General features: G+C 44.8%; 1 protein-coding gene across 1 annotated transcript in view; it reads right to left on the reverse strand.

Moving 5' to 3' along the window:
• Positions 1 to 14,930, reverse strand: part of ZFP37 (ZFP37 zinc finger protein) — a 103,212-nt gene extending 88,282 nt beyond the window's left edge. Inside the window, exons 1-3 of the mRNA XM_057547828.1 lie at positions 14,240 to 14,930; positions 12,428 to 12,599; positions 10,982 to 11,178 (exon numbers count right to left, since the gene is read on the reverse strand). Coding sequence (XP_057403811.1) covers positions 10,982 to 11,032 — 51 coding nt within the window. The 5' untranslated portion in view covers positions 11,033 to 11,178; positions 12,428 to 12,599; positions 14,240 to 14,930. The remainder of the gene's footprint in view (positions 1 to 10,981; positions 11,179 to 12,427; positions 12,600 to 14,239) is intronic.
• Positions 14,931 to 25,123: the final 10,193 nt, after the last annotated feature.

The raw sequence follows: 25,123 nt of genomic DNA on the forward strand, positions 1-25,123 counted from the left end.
TTTATTGGGTAAATTGTGTTCAAGCAAGAAAAGTGGATGTTAATTCTAAAAACCAAATTAGTGTTTATAATGTAAAAATCAACAGTGCACTTATTCACCAATCTCGTCTCTCACTTACAGAGTCCAAGCTCATACTGCTCGCCCCATGCCTGGCCAATAAATCAAGAGACAAGTTGCTGGGGCAAGGAATAGCAACTTTATTCAGAAAGCCGGCAGACCAAGAAGATGGTGGACTCGCGTCCCAAAGAACCATCTTGCCTGAGTTAGAATTCAGGCTTCCTTTATACTAAAAGGGGAGGGAGTAAAATCAAACATTTCCTGGTTCTGGTCAGCCTCCAGAGGGGATATGTTAATTTCTTCCTTCCTACAGTCATTCACAGGTGGACGTGGTCAGGATGTCTCCGGTGAGCTAAACTAAGGCATTTTGGCTTAATGCTCATTACCTGGGAGGCAGAGTTCCCAAAGATGGGCCATTATGTAAAATTTAAGTTTATAGGCAACACCCCTTTAGTAATTAACTTGTAATAAAATACAAAGGTTCTTCCCTATTACATCCCCTTCTCCTCAGTCACAAAATTAGACTGTCTCACAGCCTCTTTATTGTTAGGTGCGGCCATGAGACTGAGTCCTGGCCAAGTTTATGTGGCTAGAAGTGATATTTGGCCCACACAGGCCTGGCCTATGAAAACACTCCCCCAAGAGAGGTAACATGCTCTTTCACCCTCTACAATGAGTGGGATAGACCCAAGCACTGGAGCCAGATTTGAAGCCATATGTTGACAATGGCAAATCCATAAAAAAGATGGTCCTGGGGGCTTCCCTGGTGGCGCAGTGGTTGAGAATCTGCCTGCCAATGCAGGGGGTGCGGATTCGAGCCCTGGTCTGGGAAGATCTCACATGCCGCGGAGCAACTCGGCCCGTAAGCCACAATTACTGAGCCTGCGCATCTGGAGCCTGTGCTCGGCAACGAGAGGCCGCGATAGTGAGAGGCCCGCGCACCGCGATGAAGAGTGGCCCCCGCTTGCCACAACTAGAGAAAGCCCTCGCACAGAAACGAAGACCCAACACAGCCATATACATACATACATAAATAAAAAGAATGTAAGCAGACAAGGATAGCATTAAAAAAAAAAAAAAAAAAAAAAGATGGTCCTGGGGTCCTGGATCATTGTTGGGAGAAAAGCCATAAGCAGAGTCACTTGATTTTGAAAGCCTACGTTTAGGTGTTATATGAAGCAAAGATAAGCTTGTATGGTGTTCAAACAATATTCACGTGTTTTTCTGTTGCAGAAGCTAACTTCACCTTAACTGACAGAAGTCTGTACACCAAAGAAAGTTTTCCATAAAAAAAAAAAAATATATATATATATTTCAAATTGGGGAAATATCAAAGACTCCCTAAAAATTTGCAAAACTAAATGATAAATGTAAATCATAAAGGTAATTATTTAAGGAATATAAATCATGTTCTTCTCTCTAAACTTTTTTTTTGTGGAAATTGAAGATGTACAAGCATGATTTTGGTTTCTGGTATTTTAGATCTGATACAAAAATACAAGGGTAAATTGCCTTCTTGTACTTAGCAAACAATAATAAAATTAAGAGTGTTCCAATTTCACTTTCTTCTTTATTTCCTGATTTTTCGTAGGGATTTGTTAAATGGGAGAAAAGCTCACTTCAATTTCCCCTCTGATAAGCCCCAAGGCACACTGGCTGAATGACCCCTGCTTCAGAGAGCTACTGAGTTCTTGGAAGTTCCTCTGGACAATTCCAAAACAGGTACAAGCCTGAAGAGATTCTACCTTTATCTTCTGCTCCAGTTGTTCCTGATTGTGATCAAAGTTAGAGAGAGATTTATCAAGGAGGCTCTTATCTCAGGCTTCACTGTAGTCCTCTGTCAAGCAGGTTGAAAAGCGGCGGATGGTCAAAACAGGTGCTTCGGTGCCTTTGGGGTTTTGATAATCCCCTGTTCTTCTCCTGAAACTTTAAGTCGGTCCTGACATTATGGCGTGACTTAGAAGAGATCCTTTCCAGATATCTTAAAGCCATGAAGATTTCCTTGCTCTCCAAACTATGGCACGAAGGCTTGTCCCAGGAAAGAGAACAGGTATGGCTAGAGCAGAGCATCTCCAGGGCCATCAACGAAAACCAGGGCCTCGAAAATTTCCGTGATTCTCCGAGATGGCCGCGAGGAGTCGCTTGGCTTTGTTCGCCACTCATCAACGGCCTGCAGAGGGCGCCCGACTCGCCCCCGGACCGATAGGCTCCCTAGTGGGTGCGGGATCCACGTCCTGAGTCCGGGAGATGTGGCGCCTTTTCCCGGACGAGAAACCCACTTACATTTATCGCAGGTCCGCCTGCGTGACCCCTGGGGGCTGCGGAAATAGTGAATAAAAAGTTGCTTTTCCCAGGCCCTGACTGCCAGGAGGAGCTCGGCCGCGCAGATCTCTCGAGACTATTTTCTGAAAAACTGAGCACAGAACCTCCCGTTTTCCGCGCTTTCCCCATCTTTTTACTCTCGACTTTCTCGTATAACATTTTAGCGAGACTTATTTTACAAAAGTATCTGTTTATTGAGGCATTTGGAGTATCCGTTTGTTGAGGCATTTGGAGGCTGGAAATCATCACGCGCTATACTAATTTGTCCATATTCAGGGTTGTTTCTTGGGAGAGATCCCGACACAAATCCAGAGAAAGGGAAAACATATCCATGATCGGGGCAAAATATACAAATATTGGGGCTTCCAGCTGAAAAAGCTGGGGCCAGTGCCCGCAGAGTCATGTGACATAATCACTTTTTTGGTGGAAATAATGGATTTTACAACCTTGCGTGTACCTGTCACCACTGTTCCTTATATAGCTGACCACTAGCATTATGTCAATATCATCTTTTTCCGTAGTATCAAAAATTTCCTAAGCTAGATAATACCTAAATTTCTCTTTCATTTCAATAAAGTTAATAAATCTTTCTTCTGTTGTTATGACAGTATTCTTAATGTGAACATGCCTTATAATCTGACATTCCTGCAGCAAGGAATGCATTTGTCATACAATTAAAAAATAAGTTAAGTATAATATTTTGTGTCTTACTTTCTCCATGGTATTTCAGATCAAACGTGATTTCTTAGCATTATAAATTCGTTTGGAATTTTATTACACAAATAAGGTGGGGGAAAGAAAGCAATACTAATGGAGAAACACATGTAATGGTCATAGCCTCCCAAAACAGGCTCATTCTAAGACTGAGATTTTATCAAAGGATTATAGAATGCTCCCCCTCCCCCACAGTTTACCACCATACTAAAAGGAATTCAGTATAACAAGAGTAGATAACAGCTGAAAGAGCTACAAGACACAAACTCTCTCTGAGGAGGAGAATTTATGGAAGCCCAGAGTCCCAAGGGAATGAAAAGGACACTAGAGGTGTTTGAAGGCTCTAGAACCTAGAGTTACAGCAAACATTAAGAACAGCTCAACTCCTAGCCCAGTTAACATAAATCTTCACACAAAAGGCCTATTTACCTCAATTCATATGATCCAATACAACATGTCTGGCTTTCAACAAAAAAAATTACAAGGCCTGCCAAAGGGATATTTATTTTTGTAAAAAAGTCAATATCAGTAAGAACAGCGAGCTTTGTGGCATTTTAAATTGCCCTCTTCCATCCTTCTCTTCCCAGTTCCATGGTAGCTTGAAAATCAGCAGGTTCACAACCAAGGTAGCTGTGAAAAACAGCAGCCTACCAGCCACAGGAAGGGACAATTGGTTCAGGAGCTCCCCAAAGCCCCATCTCCAGAGCACTGTCACTATTTGAACTATTTTTCAGCTCCCCGAAAAGGCCTCATTCACAGGGCTTGTCTTTATTTGACCCAACTCAGAACTCACTCCATGGGAGAAGCCCCTGTCCCCAGAGAGAGGATCTAAAACAGTCAGTGGCAGTTGTTTAACACCACAGCTGCCTGAAGCATTGATACTGTTTGGGGCAAACAGAGGCCAGCCAAAAACATAAGGAAAACCTAAGGAATGAGATGCCCATAGGGGGGTTGAAAAGCTCTCACACATTCTTGGGGATCTAAAAGGTTACGTGTGTGTGCAGGACTGTGCACACACCCAGGAAAGACCTAGGAAGGCCTAATCACTCACCTCTGGCTAACCTTGAGATTGTGCACAAAGAGCAAAGGCTAAGAGAGAATTATAAATTGCTGGAGTATTGAAGACGCGCCCAGAAACACACAACAGACCCTCAGCAAAGACTATGAGACTTATTGGTTCAGTTAATTTAAGGAAATCTCTATCTAATCATTGGCAGACTACTAGGCTGAGTACACACTTCAGTAGCCAACATGATATAAAATACGAATGTTCAGCAGTAGCCCCAGAAAGTCACAAATCAAACAACAACAACAGCATCAATAACAAACCCTAAGGAGATCAAGTTCTGATTTCCAGACTTGTCACATTTTATTGTTTAAAATGCCCAGTTTTCAACAAAATAGTAAAAGACATGCAAAGAACCAGGAAAGTATGGCCCATACATAAGAAAAAAGCAGTCAAGGGACTTCCCTGGTGGTCCAGCGGTTAAGAATCCACCTTCCAATGCAGGGGACGTGGGTTCGATCCCTGGTCGGGGAACTAAGATCCCACATGACGCGGGGCAACTAAGCCCGCACGCCACAACTACTGAGCATGTGAGCCACAACTAGAGAGCCCACATGCCGCCCACGCACTCTGGAGCCCGCATGCCACAGCTACTGAGCCCACACGCTCTGGAGCCTGTGCACCAGAACTAGAGAGAAGCCCACGCCCCACAACGAAAGATCCCACATGCCGCAACTAAGACCCGGCGCAGCCAAAAATAAATAAATAAATAAATAAATACTAAAAAAAGAAAAGAAAAAGCAGTCGAAGAACTACCCCTAAGGAAGCCCACACATTGGACTTATTAGACAAAGACTTTAAATCAGCTATTTTATATGATTAAGAACTCAGGAAAACCGTGAATAACTAACTAAAGGAAAGTATGAGAATACTATCTCATAAAATAGAAAATATCAATAAAGAGATAGAAATTACATTTTTAAAAAAGATCCAAATAGAAATTCTAGATCAGCCACACTGGTGATCATTCATGTTTACATGACTGATCTCCAATAAAAACCTTTGACACCAAGGCTTAGGTGAGCTTTCCTAGTTGGAAATACTCCATGCATATTGCCAGACCCTGTTGCTGGGAGAGGTAAGCACAATCCACACAATCCCACTGGGAATGGACAACTGGAAGCTCATACCTGGAACTCTCCTGGACCATTCCCCATGCTTCTCTTCCTTTTGCTGATTTTAGTCTGTATCCTTTCACTGTAATAAACCATAACTGTGAGTATAACAACTTTTCATCAGGGTTCTCAATAATTGCTCTTAATTCTTTTAAAAAATTAACAATATATTTTTCCTAATTTAAACGTAATGCTTGTTATACTAGATGTTCATTGTAGTGTTATTTAAGGTCTTGACAAATTGGAACCAACCTAACTATCCAACAACACAGAAATGGTGTCTCTCATAGATACAGAAAAAAATGGGTAGTTGCCAGAGGAAAGGGGGTGGGAGGAGCTGAAACACGTGAAGGGCATTGAGAGGTACAAACCTCCGGTTAAAAAATAAATTAGCCATGGGGATGTAATCTACAGCATAAGGACTATGGTCAATAATATTGTAGTAACTTTGTATGGGGACAGATAGTTACTAGACTTTTTTTTTTTTTTTGGCTGCGTTGGGTCTTTGTTGCTGCGCACGGGCTTTCTCTAGTTACGGCGAGTGGGGGCTACTCTTCATTGAGGTGTGCGGGCTTCTCATTGTGGTGGCTTCTCTTGTTGTGGAGCACAGGCTCTAGGCATGAAGGCTTCAGTAGTTGTGGCTATCGGACTCTAGAGCGCAGGCTCAGTAGCTGTGGCGCAAGGGTTTAGTTGCTCCGCGGCATATGGGATCTTCCCAGGCCAGGGCTCGAACCTGTGTCCTCTGCACTGGCAGGTGGATTCTTAACCACTGCGCCACCAGGGAAGTCCACTAGACTTATTATGGTGATCATTTCATAATGTATGCAAGTGTCAAATCACAATGGAGTACACCTGAAACTAACATAATATTGTACGCCAACTATATTTCAATTAATTAATTAAGAAATGCCGTCTGTAACAGGCAGCCTCTAACATGCCCTACAGTGATCTCCACTTCCTGGTAGTCACACCCTTGTGTAGTCCCCTCCCACACTGCCCCAGGGAGGAGGAGAAGACTGTGGACAAGAGAGGTGAGCATTATAGTAAGTCCCCTACATACGAACCTTCAAGTTGCGAACTTTCAGAGATGTGAACATGTGTTCGCATGTCCAATCACTTAAGTTAGTTCATGTGTCTGGCATACATTGTCATGTGCGTGCATCCTCTACAAGTGGTTGTGCTTTTGTATACTTTACTATACAGTACTGCGTAGAGTACACTAGCACAGTATCTTTATTTCAAACCCAGGATGTCCGGAAGCAAGCATAAAAGCAGCGGTATATAGCCGATTGTGTTAGTTGGGCACCTAAGCTAACTGTTTTGGACTTACGAACAAATTGGACTTACGAATGTGCTCTCAGAATGGAACTCGTTCATATGTAGGGGACTTACTGTACATGTGGGAGGGTCGGGGGAAAGGGCAGAAAGCAGTGAGGAAGGAAGAAGAGGCCAGATGGCACAGCTGAGGCAAAGGATCCCGTCCAATTCTAAGGCTGCGTTTGGCCAGGCTTGATCCCATGGCTTTCCTTTCTCCTTTCAGCTCTGTTTTCCCTGGTCTGTTCTTTCCCAAGAAGAGAAGAAAATACCCAAATTAGAGGTGAGTCATGGCTGCCTTTTTCCTGAAATACCATCTCCAGTTTTAAAGATCTTTCTCTATCTCTCTTTTCAAGAATAGAATAATGGTATAACACATTCAAGAACAGAAGAATAATATAACAAATATCCATGCTGCTTCCACTGAGAATTGTCACCTCTTCCCTTCCATGGGGGTAGGGAGATCAACCATCATTAATTATCCATGTCAGGTTCTCTGTTAAACAGTTTACATCAATTACTCATTGAAGAGTATATGTATATGAGACGCAAGAGGGAGGAGATATGGGGATATATGTTTATGTATAGCTGATTCACTTTGTTATACAGCAGAAACTAACACACCATTGTAAAGCAATTATACTCCAATAAAGATGTTAAAAAAATAAATAAAGTAAAACTACAGATTAAAAGAAAAAGAGTATATGGACATGTAGTGGATAGTACTATCCCCATTTTCAAGATGATGTGAAAGACACAGACCCAAAGAAACTTCCAGGATTATAGAGATAGTAAGTGGCAGAACCAAGACTGGAATGCAGCTCTCTCTGACCCTGCCACTGCACCATGCTGTCTCCTAGATCTGTGTCCAATTTACAATCCTATCATCACTGATTTCCCTCAGTGATGGTAGGATTATAAATCCTACTGTTGACAGTGAGACTTTTTTTTTAACTCCTGATGTAAGAAGCAGAACATAAAGCCTTTTGTTTTGAATGACATATCTTTAAGTTACCAGGAATGATTTTATCCATGTGTGTTAACTAGTTTTTAGTGTGTTTTTTCCTTTGTAAATTATATAGCCCATTTATTTTAAATCTTAGTGTTTATTTTCATCATCTATATGAAGCCTTGCCTTTCGATGTCTTATAAAAATTTTTAAAAATACAACAGTTGGGCTTCCCTGGTGGCACAGTGGTTAAGAATCCGCCTGCCAATGCAGGAGACACGGGTTCGAGCCCTGGTCCAGGAAGATCCCACATGCTGTGGAGCAACTAAGCCCATGAGCCACAACTACTGAGCCTGCGCTCTAGAGCTTGCGAGCCACAACTACTAAGACCACGCGCCTAGAGCCCGTGCTCCGCGACAAGAGAAGACACTGAAACAAGAAGCCCGTGCACTGCACCGAAGAGTAGCCCTTGCTCGCCGCAACTAGAGAAAGCCCGCGCGCAACAACGAAGACCCAACACAGCCAAAAATAAATAAATTTATATATATATAAAAAAATACAACAGTTATGTGTGCCTTTTGGATAAAAGTTGTAATTACTCAAAAGTGTTTACCTGGAAGTCCAATACCCTCAGGAACTCTCAGGGTTTAAACTGTTTCTTCCATCCCTCCCTGTCCCCAGTGCTTGACTCTCAGAAATGCCAAGTCCAAGTGGCAGGAAGATCTCTGGGTCTGATAATAAGTAAAGACTCACCAAAGCGAAGGGCCTTCTAGCCTTAGGAGTGATCGCTAATGATAGGGAGTCTCTTTCCACTAGGAATGGTGGAGGGTCATCCAAAGACTGCAGAGACTGAGCAGGGCCCTTAGCTTGCCTTCATATGGCTTAGAAATAGATGCTTCCCTGGGGAAGACCCAGATTTTTTTGGGGGGCAGGGGCACATCTGAACACAACCTTACATTGAGCCAAGAATCTGGTGATAAATGAGATCAATTCCTCAGTCAACCAAGAGAGCTTGTTCTCCTTAGACTGGAGTGATGCTTGACAGGTCTTGGAGAGCAGTGTCCAACCCCAAAGATTGATCAGACCCTTTCCAAAGTTTGAACTTCTTGCCTTATAAAGATGCTCAGGGACAAATTCTGCTGTTTATTTCTTTCCTCCTTAAGGATTTTCTTCTCCAATCTTGAAAACATTGAAAATTCAATAACCTGAATCTGTTAACACTGTCTAGTAACTTTCAATTTTTCTTTTTCATTTGTTGTCCTAACAGCAGCGTGACCAACTTGGAAAATAATGAGTCAGTAATCTTTGTTTTCCACATTTGCCAAAATCATCACTTTGGTTTCATTCTTTAAGACTATAGAAAAGAGTTCAGAATCAGGAATGAGAGAACTCTCTTCTTGCTGATCTGCCTATAATGGATTTGATCATGGGAGAATGTCCCCATAATTGATTCATGTAGCTCCTCTGAATCTATTTATTCAACATTTATTAAGTGTCTACTGTGTGTCAGGCAGCACCATGTTATTAATTGGGGATATTCGACCTGGCCTTAAGAAAGTCTATAGTATAGCAGGGGAAGATGTAGAGACAAGTGCAACAAAGTATTATAGAGGCTGTGAAGTGTTTACAAGGTATGGTGTCAGGGGGTGGGGGGCAGAGGAAGGAGTGGTCAATTCCATTGGGAATAGAGTTTCTGGAAGTTCTTCATGGAAGATGTGATGCTTAAGCTTTGCTTGGGGGAGGCATTTGGGAAAAAGCAGACTTTGAAGCCAGTATCCTCAGTCCAACTGTGAAACCTGAGATTTTCTAGCTGTGTAACACTGAGCAAGGGAACCTCTGAGTCTGCTTTCAGTTTCTGTAACATTAGGATCATAGTAGCAATCTCATAGTGCAGTGGTGAAGGTTACCTTAAACATATATATTGAACATTGTTGGTGGAGGAGATCAGCAGGGAAAGGGTATTCAGATCCAAACTACCAGGGCTGGAAGGAACTCCTCTGGGTCAATCTAGTGCCTGAAAACTGTCTGCCCTGGGAGCTGTCTGTGGTGCTGATTTCACCAGGGCTTCACACTCATTATCTTGGGAAGACCTGCTCAGCACTCTGCCTGTGTCATTCTTCAGGGGTCTGAACTGCTGTCTCCATCTCAGCAGAAGACTGGGCTCCAACAAGTGTGCAGACCCCACCTCCTCCCTGCCCATTCCCAGCCTGCCAGTTCAGCCCTTCTGTGAGCCTTGTGGAAGAAGGGCTGACTCAGAACCACATGATGGGATAGGGGTTCTCAGTATCCATACTCCTGGTTCTGTAGAGGTAGAATGCGGCAACTATATGGGTTTGTCCACATCCTCCACCTGTCTGAGAAGAGTGCCAGGCTCCAACTCTAAACTTCTGCAGAGGAAACTCACCACTCCACCCCAAAGCCTAGGAAGTGTTTACCTCCTGCTAGGCAACTGGGGAAAATTTTGTGCCCCGGGGGACACTTGGCAATGTCTAGAGATATTTTCAGTTGTCACTACTCAGGGGTGGGGACATTCATTACTGGCTTCTAGAGGATAGAAGCCAGGGATGCTGCTAAACATTCTACAATGCACAGGACAGTCCCCTACAACCAAGAATTATCTGGCCAATTAGGCCCAAAAACTAGTGCTGAGGTTGAGAAACCCTGCTCTAGGGTTTGAGGCAATTTGGTGTGGTGTCTAGAACCTTACCAGACATCAAGGTCTAGCTCAATGTTCTTTATTTACCAGCTATGACCTTAGATAAATCACTGAACTGCTCTGAGCCTCATCTTCTATATATGTATGTTTAGGTTCCTGGACTAGAAAGCCTCAAAGCCCCTTCAAGTTCAAACTCAACATGTCTGCATAAATACTTGCTGAGTACACCACTAGGAACCAACATTCTGTGGTACTATGTACATCAAATATCAGGAAATGTATAAAATATCAAAAGGAAAGGAACATGATGGGGGGAAGGTGAGAGCTGATAAAAGGTTACTACCCAAATATACACAGAATTTATGCGAATATAAGTGTTCAGATAAAATACAGGCTCTTAAACTTCAGGTGGTGACAAAAAATGACATCTTCACTAGCAATTAAAGAGACACAAAATAAAATAACTACGCCATGTTTGCTAATCTTTTGAAAAAAACAACTCAAAGTGCTTAGGAATGCAAGGTAGTATATGTACTTAGATATTCTTCTGTTTCCCTCTGAACAAACCCTCAGCCTGGGACTATGAAATAGTAGCTACAGAACTGGTTATGCTGCACAATCAAATCATTCCATCATAAAGAGGATACTTAGTTTCTTTCTATATCTATAAAAATTTGGGCCAGCCTTTGGATACTAACTGAAACATCAGTTCTCCTGGATTTCAGACCTTGAGACTCAGACTAGAACTACACCATCAGCCCTCCTGGGTCTCCAGCTTGCTGACTCACCTGCAGATCTTGGTACTTGTCAGTCTCCAAAATCACGTGAGCCAGTTCCATATAATAAATATCTTTCTATATATATAAAAAATTAATGAGGGACTTCTCTGGCGGTCCAGTGGTTAAGACTCTGTGCTTCCACTGCAGGGGACACGGGTTCCATTCCTGGTCGGGGGAACTAAGATCCTGCATGCTACACGGCGTGGCTAAAAAAAAATAAAAATTAATTAATAGGGCTTCCCTGGTGGCGCAGTGGTTGAGAATCTGCCTGCTAATGCAGGAGACACGGGTTCGAGCCCTGGTCTGGGAAGATCCCACATGCCACGGAGCAGCTGGGCCCGTGAGCCACAATTACTGAGCCTGCGCGTTTGGAGCCTGTGCCCCGCGACGGGAGGGGCCGCGATAGTGAAAGGCCCGCGCACCGCGATGAAGAGCGGTCCCCGCACCGCGATGAAGAGTGGCCCCCACTTGCCGCAACTAGAGAAAGCCCTCGCACGAACCGAAGACCCAGCACAGCCAAAAATAAATAAATAAATAAATAAATAAATAAATAAATAAATAATAAATAAAAAAAAATTAAAAAAAAAAAAAAACATCTTTACAAAAAAAAAATAAAATAAAATAAAAATTAATTAATAGGAACTTAGCATTCTAAAGTAAAGAACAAGGTACTAAATTACCCTCCTCCCTCCTTATTCACCAAACAATAAGGCACTGGATTTAAATAATTAATTTTCAGAATTAGGAATAAACCGCCTTATCACACCTTCCTTTCGCCTCTTAATTATCTTGAATACCACCTTCAGAGTTAATGGGAGCCACAAAGGGTGTAGAGATCCCAGAAGGAAAGGACTGTGAGTGTACTCTTTAGGAGAGGAAGATGTAAAGCTGCTGGTGTATCTCTTTCCATGTGGAAGTCCCTGTCTGAGGCAGTCAACGTGGATCTTCCTCATTTGTTCCCGTACAAGAGGCTCTTTTATAAGAAAGACCAGAAAGAGGTCGCTTCCAGAAATGGCACTTTCAAGCTGATGTAATTTGGAGATGGAGACCTCTATCACACTGGTTTCAGTCACTTGACAAGGACGGGCCACCCTAGCTGTGCCAAGAGGGAGAGGGCACACAGCACAGGAAACATCTTTAATTACCCTTCTTAAAACCATCTGTTCATGATCCTCCATTGCATGACTCTGAGTGTGAGGAAACAGACCTCTCCACTCTGCCTGTAGGTCAAGGAGAGAGAAGTAGCCGACACCTCCGAGGAAAAGGTACTACCAGAGGAATGAGCCTAGGAAGTACTCCTCTGCTGGATACAGAGTGAAGGTGCAAAAGGTGCACACATTTGGGCCTCAGAGAGAGAATGCAGGCGCTGTTGCTCACTGAGCAGTCCTTTATGTGGTACCGAGGACACCGCGTGACTTGGGAAGTGTCAGCTGGGAAGAGGCAGAAAAGCCTTACCAGCCAGCAAGGTGATATGGCTTCCCAGTGAACTGTCAAAACCTGCCAGGGCTTAGGGCTTCACTCTCTGCCAGGCTGTGAATTCATGTAGACAGGGAGCCATGAACGACTTGTTCACCACTGCCTCCTAAGCACAGCTCTGTGCTTGGCACATAGGTACACTCCACAGATGCTTTAAAAAAAAAAAAAAAAGGTTAAATATTTAATGGAATCTTTTAGGTGAACATTCACATGATACTGGAAAGCATGAACAGGAAGAGGAAATTCTGTTTCTGGAATAGCTATGGTATGATAATGGAATCTGGCCCTTTTAAAATCAACAAATGTGTCTTAAAATTGGGTGAAACGCTCTTCTGAGGAAATTCAACTACTTTCTGCAGGAGCACAATTGTTGCACTTCTCATCAAAGTGCTTTCTTTGGTCCCTTACTTCAGTTATTTGATTTTTTTTTTTAATGCTGTAATAGTTTGAAGGTTGACCAAAAAAAAAAGGCTGAGTAAAACCTGGGACCTGGATACAATGTCATAATTAAACTGAGAAGTAAAATGTAGTAAAGGAATATGCTTTTATCACTTCACCTAATAGTCCAAAGAATAACTCTTAAGAATAAGGGAACTCTACTTAAACCACACATAGTCTAGCTCAATTTACCAACCACCACCAAGCAACATAGGTAAGTACTATAAAGGACTCACCCAACTCAACAAATCCACCTGCCAGTTTCTACTACATAATTCACTTAGGCTTTATACCCCTTAAATGCAAATGTTTCTGGAAGATGAAATACTAAAAACGCAATAATTAAAATCAAGCCCCGTGGACTTCCCTGGTGGCGCAGTGGTTAAGAATCTGCCTGCCAATGCACGGCACACGGGTTCGAGCCCTGGTCCAGGAAGATCACACATGCCGTGGAGCAACTAAGCCCATGCGCCACAACTACTGAGCCCGCGCTCTAGAGCTTGTGCGCCACAACCACTGAGCCCGCGTGCTGCAACTACCGAAGCTCGCAAGCCTAGAGCCCGTGCTCCGCAACAGGAGAAGCCACCGCAGTGAGAAACCCGCGCACCACAACGAAGAGTAACCCCCGCTCGCTGCAACCAGAGAAAGCCCACTCGCAGCAACGAAGACCCAACGCAGCCAAAAATAAATTTAAAAATAAATAAATTTATTAAAAAAAAAAAAATCAAGCCCCATGATGTTCCCTCGCCTTTTTTTTTAGCTCCTTGATATTGTCCTCACCAGGAGCCTGTCATTTACTGGTAACTCCAACATTCTGGAAAATTATTAGATAATAAACACTGTGCAAGTCAATACTTAAAGGATATCAAATTCATAAATCATCATGTGGCAGTCTCAGAATGAAGTTCACAAACAGAAATTCCTAAAATGCAACAGAGTCTAGAGAACTACAGGACAGGAGTAAAACTGACGATGCACCAATACCCCGGCTGACTTCGGGCACTGACCTTCACCCTCTGATTCCAAGATCAGTACAGAATCCTAATGCACACTGCAGACAGAAAAACACAGTCATGGCTTTACCTACCTCTCCTCTGAGAATCTGGAGAAATGCTTCTCTTCAGAAAAACGAAAACAAAAACCAACCAACCAAACAAACAAAACCCCCCCCTACATTTCCAAATTCAATCACCCGGATAACCTGGCAGCAACCTCAGGCTAATTGCACAGCTCCAAAACAACCCTCTCTCTGACGCCTGTCAACTTCACTGGGCAAAGGTAATCGGCAATCCCTGACTCTCCGGCTAGGTCGGGCCCCATCCAGGGAGGCTAAGCGCAGGGGAAGCTTCATACCAACCCGTCGGTGATAGTAGACTGTGTGCCATTCACTGGGGCCCTTGGCGAGAGGTCCTCCTTTTATCCAACTTGCATCTTACAGCTGACGCCACCCCACCCCCAGCGCTCCAGGACCAGGCTCAACTCTGTAAGGGACACAAGAGTCCAACTCAAAACTCCATTCAGTCACCTAGAACGTCCGACTGGAAGAGGTCAAGGAAAGGAGATGTGGGTGGGAGCGAAGCAAGTTACCTCCCAAAGCAAACCAAGCAAGTCCGCCAGAAGGCGAGTCCTAGAGCGAGAGAGCGATCCTCCTCGGGAAGGCACAGGAGAAAACTTCGTCACGGAGGGAAGTGGGCGAGCCGCGGGGAAGGGCGCCCGGGAGTCCCTCCGGGGCCGGGGCGGGATTGGCTCAGGGCTGGGTGTCGGCTCCTCCGCCGGGTCTCGGGGGCCTGCGAGTCCCCGCCGACGGGCAGGGCCCGCTAGGCTCCGCTCTTCGTCTGGGGCTGCCGGCCGGTCGTGGCCGCAGCCTCTGCCGCGTCTCGGGCCGTACTCCTCGCCGTCCCCGCCAGGTTCCGGGCGCCGGAACTAGCGCGGCTGCCGGGGACGGGGTTCCGACAGGCGGAAGTGACCGGAACCTGTTCTCGCAGCGCGGCGGGATGTTGCCCATGTCTCGGGGCCCCGGACTCTTCCGCGGTCTGCACCGGCGGCGGCGGCTCCTTCCACACACGCGGGTAGGCGGCGGTTGCCTCGAGGGGCGGGAGGTGCCCGTCCAGCCCGGCCTGGAAGCGCCGGCCCCGGAGGCCGGCGGCTAGGGCGGCGACTCGGAACGCACGGCCGGCTCGCCGGGTTCCTGGGCCCTCGCGGGAGCGCGCGCGGCGGGCGGAGGAGGCCGGCGGGGAAGGGGACCGCGCGACAATCCCATAGATGCTTTTCAAATATATGAACCTATCATGTGAACTCTAAAGTAGTGTTGTAGAAATGAAAGACATTTTTACGCATGAAACTGAAAGTAGGTTCAGCTTAAACCATGATCTTACTTTGTCTTTTTATTTTCATCGGTGATATTCTTGAACCTCAGAGGTTCCTCAATATTAAATCCACCCAAGGTAGCGCGGTTGGACAGAAGATGAGCACCGTGGTTATCCTTCCAATCACTCACTGGGCTTGCTCAACTGGTTTGGGGTAGATGCACCAGAGGAGTGGTTTAGTGGGAGGGAAAATTAGGTGGCCTGGGAGTTAGGAAACCTGTTTTCCAGGTGGCACCAGGAGCTGTGTGCGCTGTAGCAGGCCCAGCCCCAGGGCACAGGATCCCTTTCCACCTTTCCCTCCCCACAGCGCCCATCCCCCTCCAGGAGCTCACACGCAATGACATCCCTGTACCAGGGCCACTTGCAACCCCTCTCCAGGTACATGGGAGAGAATTGCTCAAAGAGAAAGCTGCCATGCTGGGCACTTTCAGGATCTGGCCCAGTGTGTTTCTGAACTCAGGGGTTCCAGATTTGTCAGCAGCAAGACTCTGGCAGAGGCAAGTCACTTCTTGGTATCTCTCCGTGGAAAGAAGAGCTGATTCAGCTCCAGAGTCTGGACAGAGAGGGCCAGCCACAGCACCAGGTAGGTCGGGGAGCCTGGGTCTCGGAGTTGAAGTTGAAAGAGCACTGAGCAAGCGTCGGGAGACCCAGAAACTGGTTGATAAAAGCTGTGAGACCCGGACAAGCTGTTTAGTATCTCTGGACTGTCAGCTTTGGGAAAGTCGGTGAGATGATATATATAAAAAGCACATTCCTGCACGGCAAGGAAACAATCACCAAAATGAAAACGCAGCCTATGGAATAGGAGAAAATATCTGCAAACCCTATATCTTATAAAGGATTAATATCCAAAATATATAAGGAACTCCTACAACTCAATAGCAAAAATCCAAATAACCTGATTTTTTAAATGGGCAAAGGATCTGAGGAGACATTTCTACAAAGAAGTCATACAGGGCTTCCCTGGTGGCGCAGTGGTTGAGAATCTGGCTGCTAATGCAGGGGACACGGGTTCGAGCCCTGGTCTGGGAGGATCCCACATGCCGCGGAGCAACTGGGCCCGTGAGCCACAACTACTGAGCCTGCGCGTCTGGAGCCTGTGCTCCGCAGCAAGAGAGGCCGCGATAGTGAGAGGCCCGCGCACCGCAATGAAGAGTGGCCCCCGCTTGCCGCAACTAGGGAAAGCCCTCGCACAGAAACGAAGACCCAACACAGCCATAAATAAATAAATAAATAAATAAATAAAGAAGTCATACAAATGGCCAACAGGTATATGAAAAGGTGCTCAGCATCACTAATCATCAGGGAAATGCAAATCAAAACCACACTGAGCTATCATCTCACACCTGTTAGGATGGTTATTATTTTTTAAAAAAAGGGAGGGGTAAGTGTTGGTGAAGGTCTGGAGAAAAGGGAACCCTTGTACACTGTTGATGAGAATGTAAATTGGTGCAGCCATTATAGAAAGGAGTATGGAAGTTCCTCAAAAAATTAAAGTTAGAACTACCGTATGATCCAGCAATCCTACTCCTGGGTATATATCCAAAGGAACTGAAATCATGATCTTGAAGAGATATCTGCATTCTCATGTTCATTGCAGCATTATTCACAATTATTATAGCCAAGATATAAAAAGAACTTAAGTGTCCATCAGTGGGTGAATCAATAAAGAAAATGTGGTATCTACATACAATGGAATATTATTCAGCCTTAAAAGAGAAGGAAATCCTGACATTTGCGACATCATGGATGAACCTGGAGGACATTATGTTAAGTAATATAAATCAGGCACAGAAGGACAAATACTACATGATATGAGAAATCTAAAATAATCAAATATACAGAAATGGAGTAGAGTGGTGGTTGCCAGGGGCCATGGGGAGAGGGAAACAGGAAGGTGTTGGTTAGAGGATACAAAGTTTCAGTTATACACCATGAATAAGTCCTAGAGATCTGCTGTACAGCTTAGTGTCCATAGTTAACAATACTGTATTGTACACTTAATATTTTGCTAAGAGGGTAGATCTTAAGTTATATTCATATCACAAAAAGTAATAACAAAGAGGACAGGAGGAAACTTTTGGAGGTGATGGATGTGTTTACGGCATAGATTGTGGTGATGGTTTAATGGCTGTATACTTATCCCCAAACTCACCAAGTTGTATACATTAAATATGGTCAGCTTTTGTATGTCAATCATACCTGAATATGGTATTGGTTGTTTTTTTTAAAAGCATGTTCCTTTACTAAACAGTTGTCAAATCTTAAATATGCATTGTCTTGCCATGAGGCCTATTTTTCCAATAAGTTCTACCAAGAACTTTATTCTTCCAAAGTTATTCTTTTCACAACCCCCTGAGTTCATTTATCCCCTTTGCACAGAGAACTTTAATGCAGGAATTGTTAACATTTTCTTTTTTGTGAGTCTGATGGACTATGGCTTCTCTCTCCATAGAAATGCCCTGTGTGCTTGCATGCACAGACACACACACACACACACACACAAACACACACTGTTTTGCATATAATTCCTGTGGCTTTTTGACACCCAGAGATCCATGGATCTGGGTTTTAAAATTCCAGAAAAGGAATGTCTGAGTCCTAAAGTATCTCAGAATCCAGGATTATGATTCTTTTTTCATACTGGCCAAGCCAGTCTAGATAGTGTCAATATCCTGCTCTGCTTCTCAAGCCTGCTCCATCTCCAGGGAAAGTTCACTTCAGACCTACTGAAGTTGACTGTCCTGCCAGAGGTCATACCTTCAAATATCTGTTCCCTCACCCTCCTTGTTCCTCAAACGTCCTCAGCTGGCCTTGGCTCATTGCACTAGTGTGCAATGGAGAAGCAGCTGGGGGCAGGTGGAAGCTTTCTCATGGTAAATCAGGGCTGGGCTCCAGCTCATTTCTGCCTCCAGTGCTCCTGGGTCCTTGACAAGCCTGCTTCCTAGATCCCTGGCCAGCACTCCACCCTTCCTCTGCTCTACCCCTGCCCTGGGTCCACCTGCAGGGCCACACCTAGAGAGTCATGCTTCAGGAAATAGACTGCCTTCTAACAGTGAACTCAACTTGATCAGGCGCTCCCAGCAAACACAAGAAGCTCAGAGAAGGGTCACAGTGCAAATGGTAGGAACTCACACTGAGCTTTCTTTCACAGGTGGTGGCAGGTGTTCTACATGACCCGTAAGTGGGAGAGGAATGGAAGTGATCCCCCCTCAGCCTTCCAAAAGTTGGGATCCAGAGTATTGCCCCCACGGTGGTGTCTTTTTGGTGTTTCAGATCTCATGCTAGATCAGTGTCTGAAAGGTAAGAAACTTAGAAGGACAGTGTTCCCAATAGATCAGAATGCAGACGCAGTACCAAGGCTGTGTGTGCTTCAACCCTTCAATTCACACTTTTCGTGCTGCCTCTAAAATGGGTAGGGATACCCAGATTCATGACCCATTCACTGGACTGTCGCAGCATGGGAATAATGAAATTCCCATGGACTACTCTGTCTTAGGGTGAAACTAGGCAAACTCCATTTGTAGGCTTAGTCTTCTTGGATGCAAAGTACATTGTAATGAGTTTCTGTACTCCTCACCAGAGAGCAAAGAAAATATTAAAGCTTGTTTGCAAAGTTTGCACAAGAAAGAGCCTAGTGGCTAAAATTCCAAAGACCTCGTGGTTAGCTAGAATTTCCTATCAGATTGTTTAGCTTCTTTCCAAATGATTTTTCTTAAGAAATGGGTCACAGGTGTATATTCTGCCTTTTCCTAATAAAGCTTTGATAACATCGACTTGGATATCCAAACTCCTTTGTAAAATTCTGCACAAGTTTCCTGTAAGACAGCACCTCTCCTTGTGTAACCTGGAAGCCTGACAGGACTAGAGGGCATTTGGCTCCAACTGGCATCCCTACCCACCACCTGGCTCTGCTGAACTACCCCGACGCCCCAGCCGCGTGTGAGAGCTCACCTACTGCGCTCCGGGAAGTCTGTGCCTAGGCTAAGCAGCAGTTCTTTGTAAGTGGGTCTTCTGAAGGAGGGGGAGGGGCAGGGGAAGGCAAGGACAGGGTAATAAGTTACCTTGCTTTGGCCTTACTCCTGTGTCTGAGTCTTTTCTCAAGTGCGGATCAGAATGGATGACATCGCCACCCAGTGGCCAATCCCTAATAAAACAGCATCACATCTCAAGCTGCAATTATCTAGTATGAGAGCCACTAGCCACACGGGACTATTAATTACTTGAAATGTGGCTAGACAGGAAGCAAACCCAGGCAGAGAGTGGGGCCCAGGGAGTGATGCAGCATTCTCTTCTGCAGGTGAGCATCTTGATGCTCCAGGAAGAACTGACCCGGCATCAGCGAGCCAGGGCTGCAAATTCCAGCTCTTCCCTTGCTCTCTAAGTGTCCTTGGAGAAAGCACTACCCTTGCTGGCATCAGTTTTCTCTTCTATCAAATGGAAAGTATTTAACAAGCTGATCTCAAGATCCTGTCAGGGCAAAATGTCCCATAATCTCTGTTGTTTCTTCTGTCCACTCCTGACCAAGTGAACGGGGAACCTGTAAGGAAGTGCCTGGTTTCCTGCTCATCACGGGTTCCCACCATTTCCTAGGGGCTCAGGGGCCCTGAGGAGACACACACTCAGTATCTCAGCACAGTTCCCTCTTCACAGGACGCTGTCACAGCAACACCTAGCCAGGTGGTGATGGTTCTGCCCATTCTACAGATGAGAAAACAGTTTCAGAGGGGCTATTTGACTCATCCAGAGTCAGAAACGGACTCACAGGATGTTCATGCTGGAAAAGATGTCTAAAATTAAAGGGAGGTAGTCCTCACTGTCATTTTACTGGGAGGGAGACTGAGGCTCAAGATCATGTGACCTGGCAGCAGCCTTGGTAGTGACAACAGTGGAATCCTCAGTTTCTAAGACTCCTAGTCCTACCTCATGCTCCTTATCTGTAAACTAAGGGTAATAATAGTGCCCAACTCATAAAATGGTTATGAGCACTAAGCACTCAGAGGTAAGTTCTCAATAAACACAGCTGGTATGTGATGTTGCCTGCATTCACCTTTTATCTCCAGTTGAGATCTCTTCCTGAGGTCTTTGGCTAGAACTACCCCAGACAGATTTTCCATAAAATAGTCACCTTAGGTCATCTGCAGTGGTGGACCGAGAATGAGTTGGGTGATAAAGATCAGCGAGGGACAAAATTGTTGAAGACATACTGTGTGGAGGGTGGGGAGGTGGCTGTGATTTGGGGAACGATTCTCCTGCAGGTGTAAAGGAATAAAGAGCCTGACAGTCCCCCATTGCAGAGATGAACACAATGGAGAGAGGTATCGGGGTCCAGCTGGCAACTCACAAAGAGTTATCGTCACTGTGTGTCTGACCTTGCCCGAAGTCCCCTGAAAGAAGGGCAGCTGAGTCCTCATGGCAATAAGTGCCAGTCATCGGAGCACAAAACGAGCTCTGTGTGTGTTCCCGCTTCTCTCCACACGGTGCTATCTCACATTGCACAGCACTTTACAGTTTATCAAGGTGAGACTTAGGTAGTTTTTATCTTAGCTCATCCTTACAGCATCCCTGTGCAGGGGGCAGAGAATGTCTGTCTTTGTTTCACAAGGTTTTCCTCTCATTTTACAAGCTAGAAACTGAGATGCAGAGGTAGTTGTGCAACTTTGCATAAGGTCACACAGGTAGGACGTGGCTTAGCCAACACCCAACACGTGGTCTGAGTCCCTCTTAATCCTGTCGAAGTCTTTACTCCAAAGGTCTGCAACGACCAAGTGATTTTAGCATCTTCCATTGCTCTGCTCAAACCATAAATGCTCTGAGAAACTTCATACAGTTCTGTGAACAGGTCATACTCTTTCTTTGTTCTCTTTTTTCTGTGCCTACTCGGAGCCCTGAATATACTGCCTAGTGTGCCAATTAAAGGAACACAAAGCATTCATGTTCCAGGAAATCTCCAGGCCTTATGATGATGATATGCCATTTTAAGTGGTCACATTTCTGAAAAATTATTTGTTTCTAACAATTACAAAGGACTCTGGGTATCGAAGAAAATAGCCTGACACAGCAATTCCACTTCTAGGGATTTACCCAAGAAAAACGAAATCATAAGCCTACAACATCACTTGTACATGATAGTTCATGTACAACCCAAATTTACATTGACAGGAAATAATACATCCACACAGTGAATACTATTCAGCAATGAAAGGAATGAACTACAGACAACGTCATGGGTGAACTCAGAGACATTAGGTTTACGAAAAGAGCCACATACAAAAGAGTATATACTGTATGATTCATTTAGATGATGTTCTAGGACAGACAAACTAAACTACAGTGATAAAAATCAGAACAATTTTTGTAGAGGGCAAAGGGTGGGAAGAATTATCTAGAAAGGGACACAAAGTAACTTTTTAGGATGTTGGAAGAGTTTATATCTTCTTTGGGGTGATGGTTTTACAGGTGTATATATTTGTCAAAACTCATCAAAGTGTACATTATACCTCATTGAGTAAATTAATAATACCTTATTAAATTAGGCATTATTTCTGAAAGTCAAAATTGAGGAAAGACTGAGAGTTGCTTTAGGAAAAATGTGTTTTCGCCATAACTCTACTTACACATTTTGTTCTACATGTATGATTCCATAGGTCAGTGGTTTTATATATGTTAATTATGTGGTCACTTTGGGGAAATTTTCAGAAATCATCCTTGGCTTTTTGCTAGTCGGTCAACCCAGCATCAACTGAGCACCTACCATATGCCTAGAAACATCTAGGTAGTGGATTGGGAATAGAGAAGTAGGTAAGACACAGGTCCATCCTGGAGGAGCCCACAAAGGCATATAGGAAATAAGTCAGAGATCACTAAGGTAAGAATAAGGAAAAAGCACCAAAAATTGTTTTAAAAAAAGGTATCCACAAGACAGTACTGTGTTGTCATTATGAGTCAGGGAAACTGAGCCCTGAAAAGGGATTTGGCAGACTGGGAAGGGGAGGGCATTCAACTGCAGGGAACAGCTTCTTTCACTCAAACAATATTTAATCCTCGTTTATTGAGCACCTTGATATGCCTCCTAAGGAAGGTGATTTTGTTTATGCCTAAGAAGGGGGCCTCTGGAATCAGACTGCTTGGGGTCTTCCCTTTACCAGCTGGGTGACCTGAGCAAGCTATTTGGCCTCTCTGAAAAGACGGGGATCATCATGACATCCACATCATCAGTTATTGTGCTGATTAGAAAAGATAGTCTGTGTGAAGTGATCAGCATAGAACCAGGTACAGGAAATGTACAATAACTCTTAGATCCCATTACTGCTATTGCCATCCTTAATATATACCAGAAACTTAGGCAAGCCCTGGAAATACTGAAGAAAACTCCACGTTTGCATTAGTCAGCTTGGGCTGCTATAACAGAATACCATAGAGTGGGTGACTTAACAACAGACCTTTATTTCTCGCAGTTCTGGAGACTGGGAAGTCCAAGATCAAGCCAGCAGATTTGGGTCCTGGTGAGAATCCTCTTCCTGGTTTGCAGACAGCTGCCTTCTAGCTGTGTCCTCACATGGCAGAGAGAGAGAGAGCAAGAGAGAGAGAGCAAGAGAGAGTGCGTGCAAGAGAGCTCCGGTCTCTCTTTCTCTTATAATTACACTAATTCCATCATAGGGGCCTTACCCCATGACTTCATCTAAACCTAATTATCTCCCAAGGGCCCCATCTCCAAATACCATCACGTTGGGGGCTAAGGCTTCAACGTATGAGTGGGGGTCAGGGGGACAGGAACAGTCCATTAGGTTCTAGTGGGGGAGACAGATAAGTTTACAGATCATTAAAATACCATGTGCTAACCACTTAGAAAAGAAGAAAATTTAGAGATTCTGTGTTGTAGATTATCTTTATTCCTACAGAGGCCCAGAGGAGGGAAATGACTTTCCTGAGTTTCTAGGGCAATAGCACAGTCTGGAGTCAGGCCTCCTGAGTCTCAGTTCAAGGGGGACGTCCCCTACTGTTTATCCCTCTGAAAGAAAAAGATGTATCCTTGCTCCTTCAAATTCCCTGGAGCTCTGATTATAGTTTTCTAGAACCAGGTATCTCTCTGTGACTGGAGAGACAGGCCAGGTGACCTCTTTACCTGGTTCTTGTGCTCAATCCATTTATACAGAAGCAACTCTAGGCTGCTTTCTGGAAGGTGACAACCCCATCTCCCCCTCTGCAAATGAGGCAGGGGCCTGCAGATAGAGACAGTCTATCGAGGAGGGGTCTCAGGGCACAAAAAAATAAGAGGAGGCTTTTAAATGCGGGTCTGAGAGTAGGAACCTGGACAGACTGGCCTTGGGTCTAGAGAGGCACATTGTAATCAACCCTGGCTCCAGCTGGAAGCAGTGCCAGCCCTAGGGCTTTCCAAGTCAGGGACCAGGGAGGTGGTTTCCCATCAACCCTGCAGCATTCGTGTCCCAGGTTTACTTCCTGGGGGCTTTCTCAGGCCAACCGTGAGCATCCAGCCCTTCCTCCTTTCCCCCATCATTTGAAGTGCCTACATGTTCTCACACACACACACACACACACACACACACACCATTCCAACATTTCCCCACATTCTCAACTCACACACATTAGCTCACACAAACTCAGACTTGCCACTTACAGTGACTCACAAGTACAGAGTCATAAATCTACCCAATCACGTGCTCAATCATGCGTACTCTGACATATACACGCACTCACCATACGCACATCCACGTCCTGATCCACGTACAGGTGGCCCCTCATCCACAATGCTCTGCTAACCTCTCCCTGCCAATCACTTGTGATTTCTCAGAAGGGGACATTCAAGCATGTTTGGGAAAGCTGCCTGGATGTCTGTGTACTCACAGCAAAAAATCTCCCTGAACTGTAAACTTCCATGTGGTTCTTTGTTTTGCAATACCAAACCGAACAGTACAAGATGTCTGAGCAAACAAATAAAGTACCAACTGCTTATTATCTGATTTTTAGATTTGCCTCTGAGTCACTGTTGGGACATGACATCATGGGCTAACTTCAACTTGATGGAAAGTCTTCGGGGCCCCTCAGTCTTCCTGCAGGAGGCAGGTGTGCAGGGCCTGGGAGCCCTTGGCAGTTGGAGTGGACAACCTCATAGAGGTGTCAGAGGAGCCCATCAAGACAAGTCCAGGGTTCCTGTGAAGTTGGGCAGAGAGCCTGTGTCTAAGAATTCTTAGAGGTGTTACCTCCACAACCCTGGCTTCAAGAATGAACACATCGGGACTTCCCTGGTGGCGCAGTGGTTAAGAATCCGCCTGCCAATGCAGGGGACACGGGTTCGAGCCCTGGTCCGGGAACATCCCACATGCCGCGGAGCAACTAAGCCCGTGCCCCACAGCTACTGAGCCTGCGCACTAGAGCCCATGAGCCACAGCTACTGAGCCCACGTGCCACAACTACTGAAGCCCACAGGCCTAGAACCCGTGCTCCACAACAAGAGAAGCCACTGCAATAAGAAGCCTGTGCACCGCAACAAAGAGTAGCCCCCACTCGCCGCAATTAGAGAAAGCCCGCGCGCATCAACAAAGACCCAACGCAGCTAAAAATAAATAAATTAATAAATAAAAATTTAAAATATATATATGTGGTCTTTTGTGACTGGCTTCCTTCATTTAGCATAACATTTTCATGGTTCATCCACATTGTAGCGTGTATCAATACTTCATTCCTTTTTATTGCCAAATAATATGTCATCATATGAAAGGTGCCTGATTTTTTAAAATGGTAGTAAAATACACATAACATAAAACTTACCATCTTAACCATTTTTAAGTATACAGTTTCGTAGTGTTAAGCATATTTATTGTGTGCAACCAATCTCCAAAACTCTTTCCAT

This window comes from Balaenoptera acutorostrata, chromosome 6 (assembly GCF_949987535.1).
Source record: "Balaenoptera acutorostrata chromosome 6, mBalAcu1.1, whole genome shotgun sequence".
In the NCBI taxonomy this organism is placed as follows: Eukaryota; Metazoa; Chordata; class Mammalia; order Artiodactyla; family Balaenopteridae; genus Balaenoptera; species Balaenoptera acutorostrata.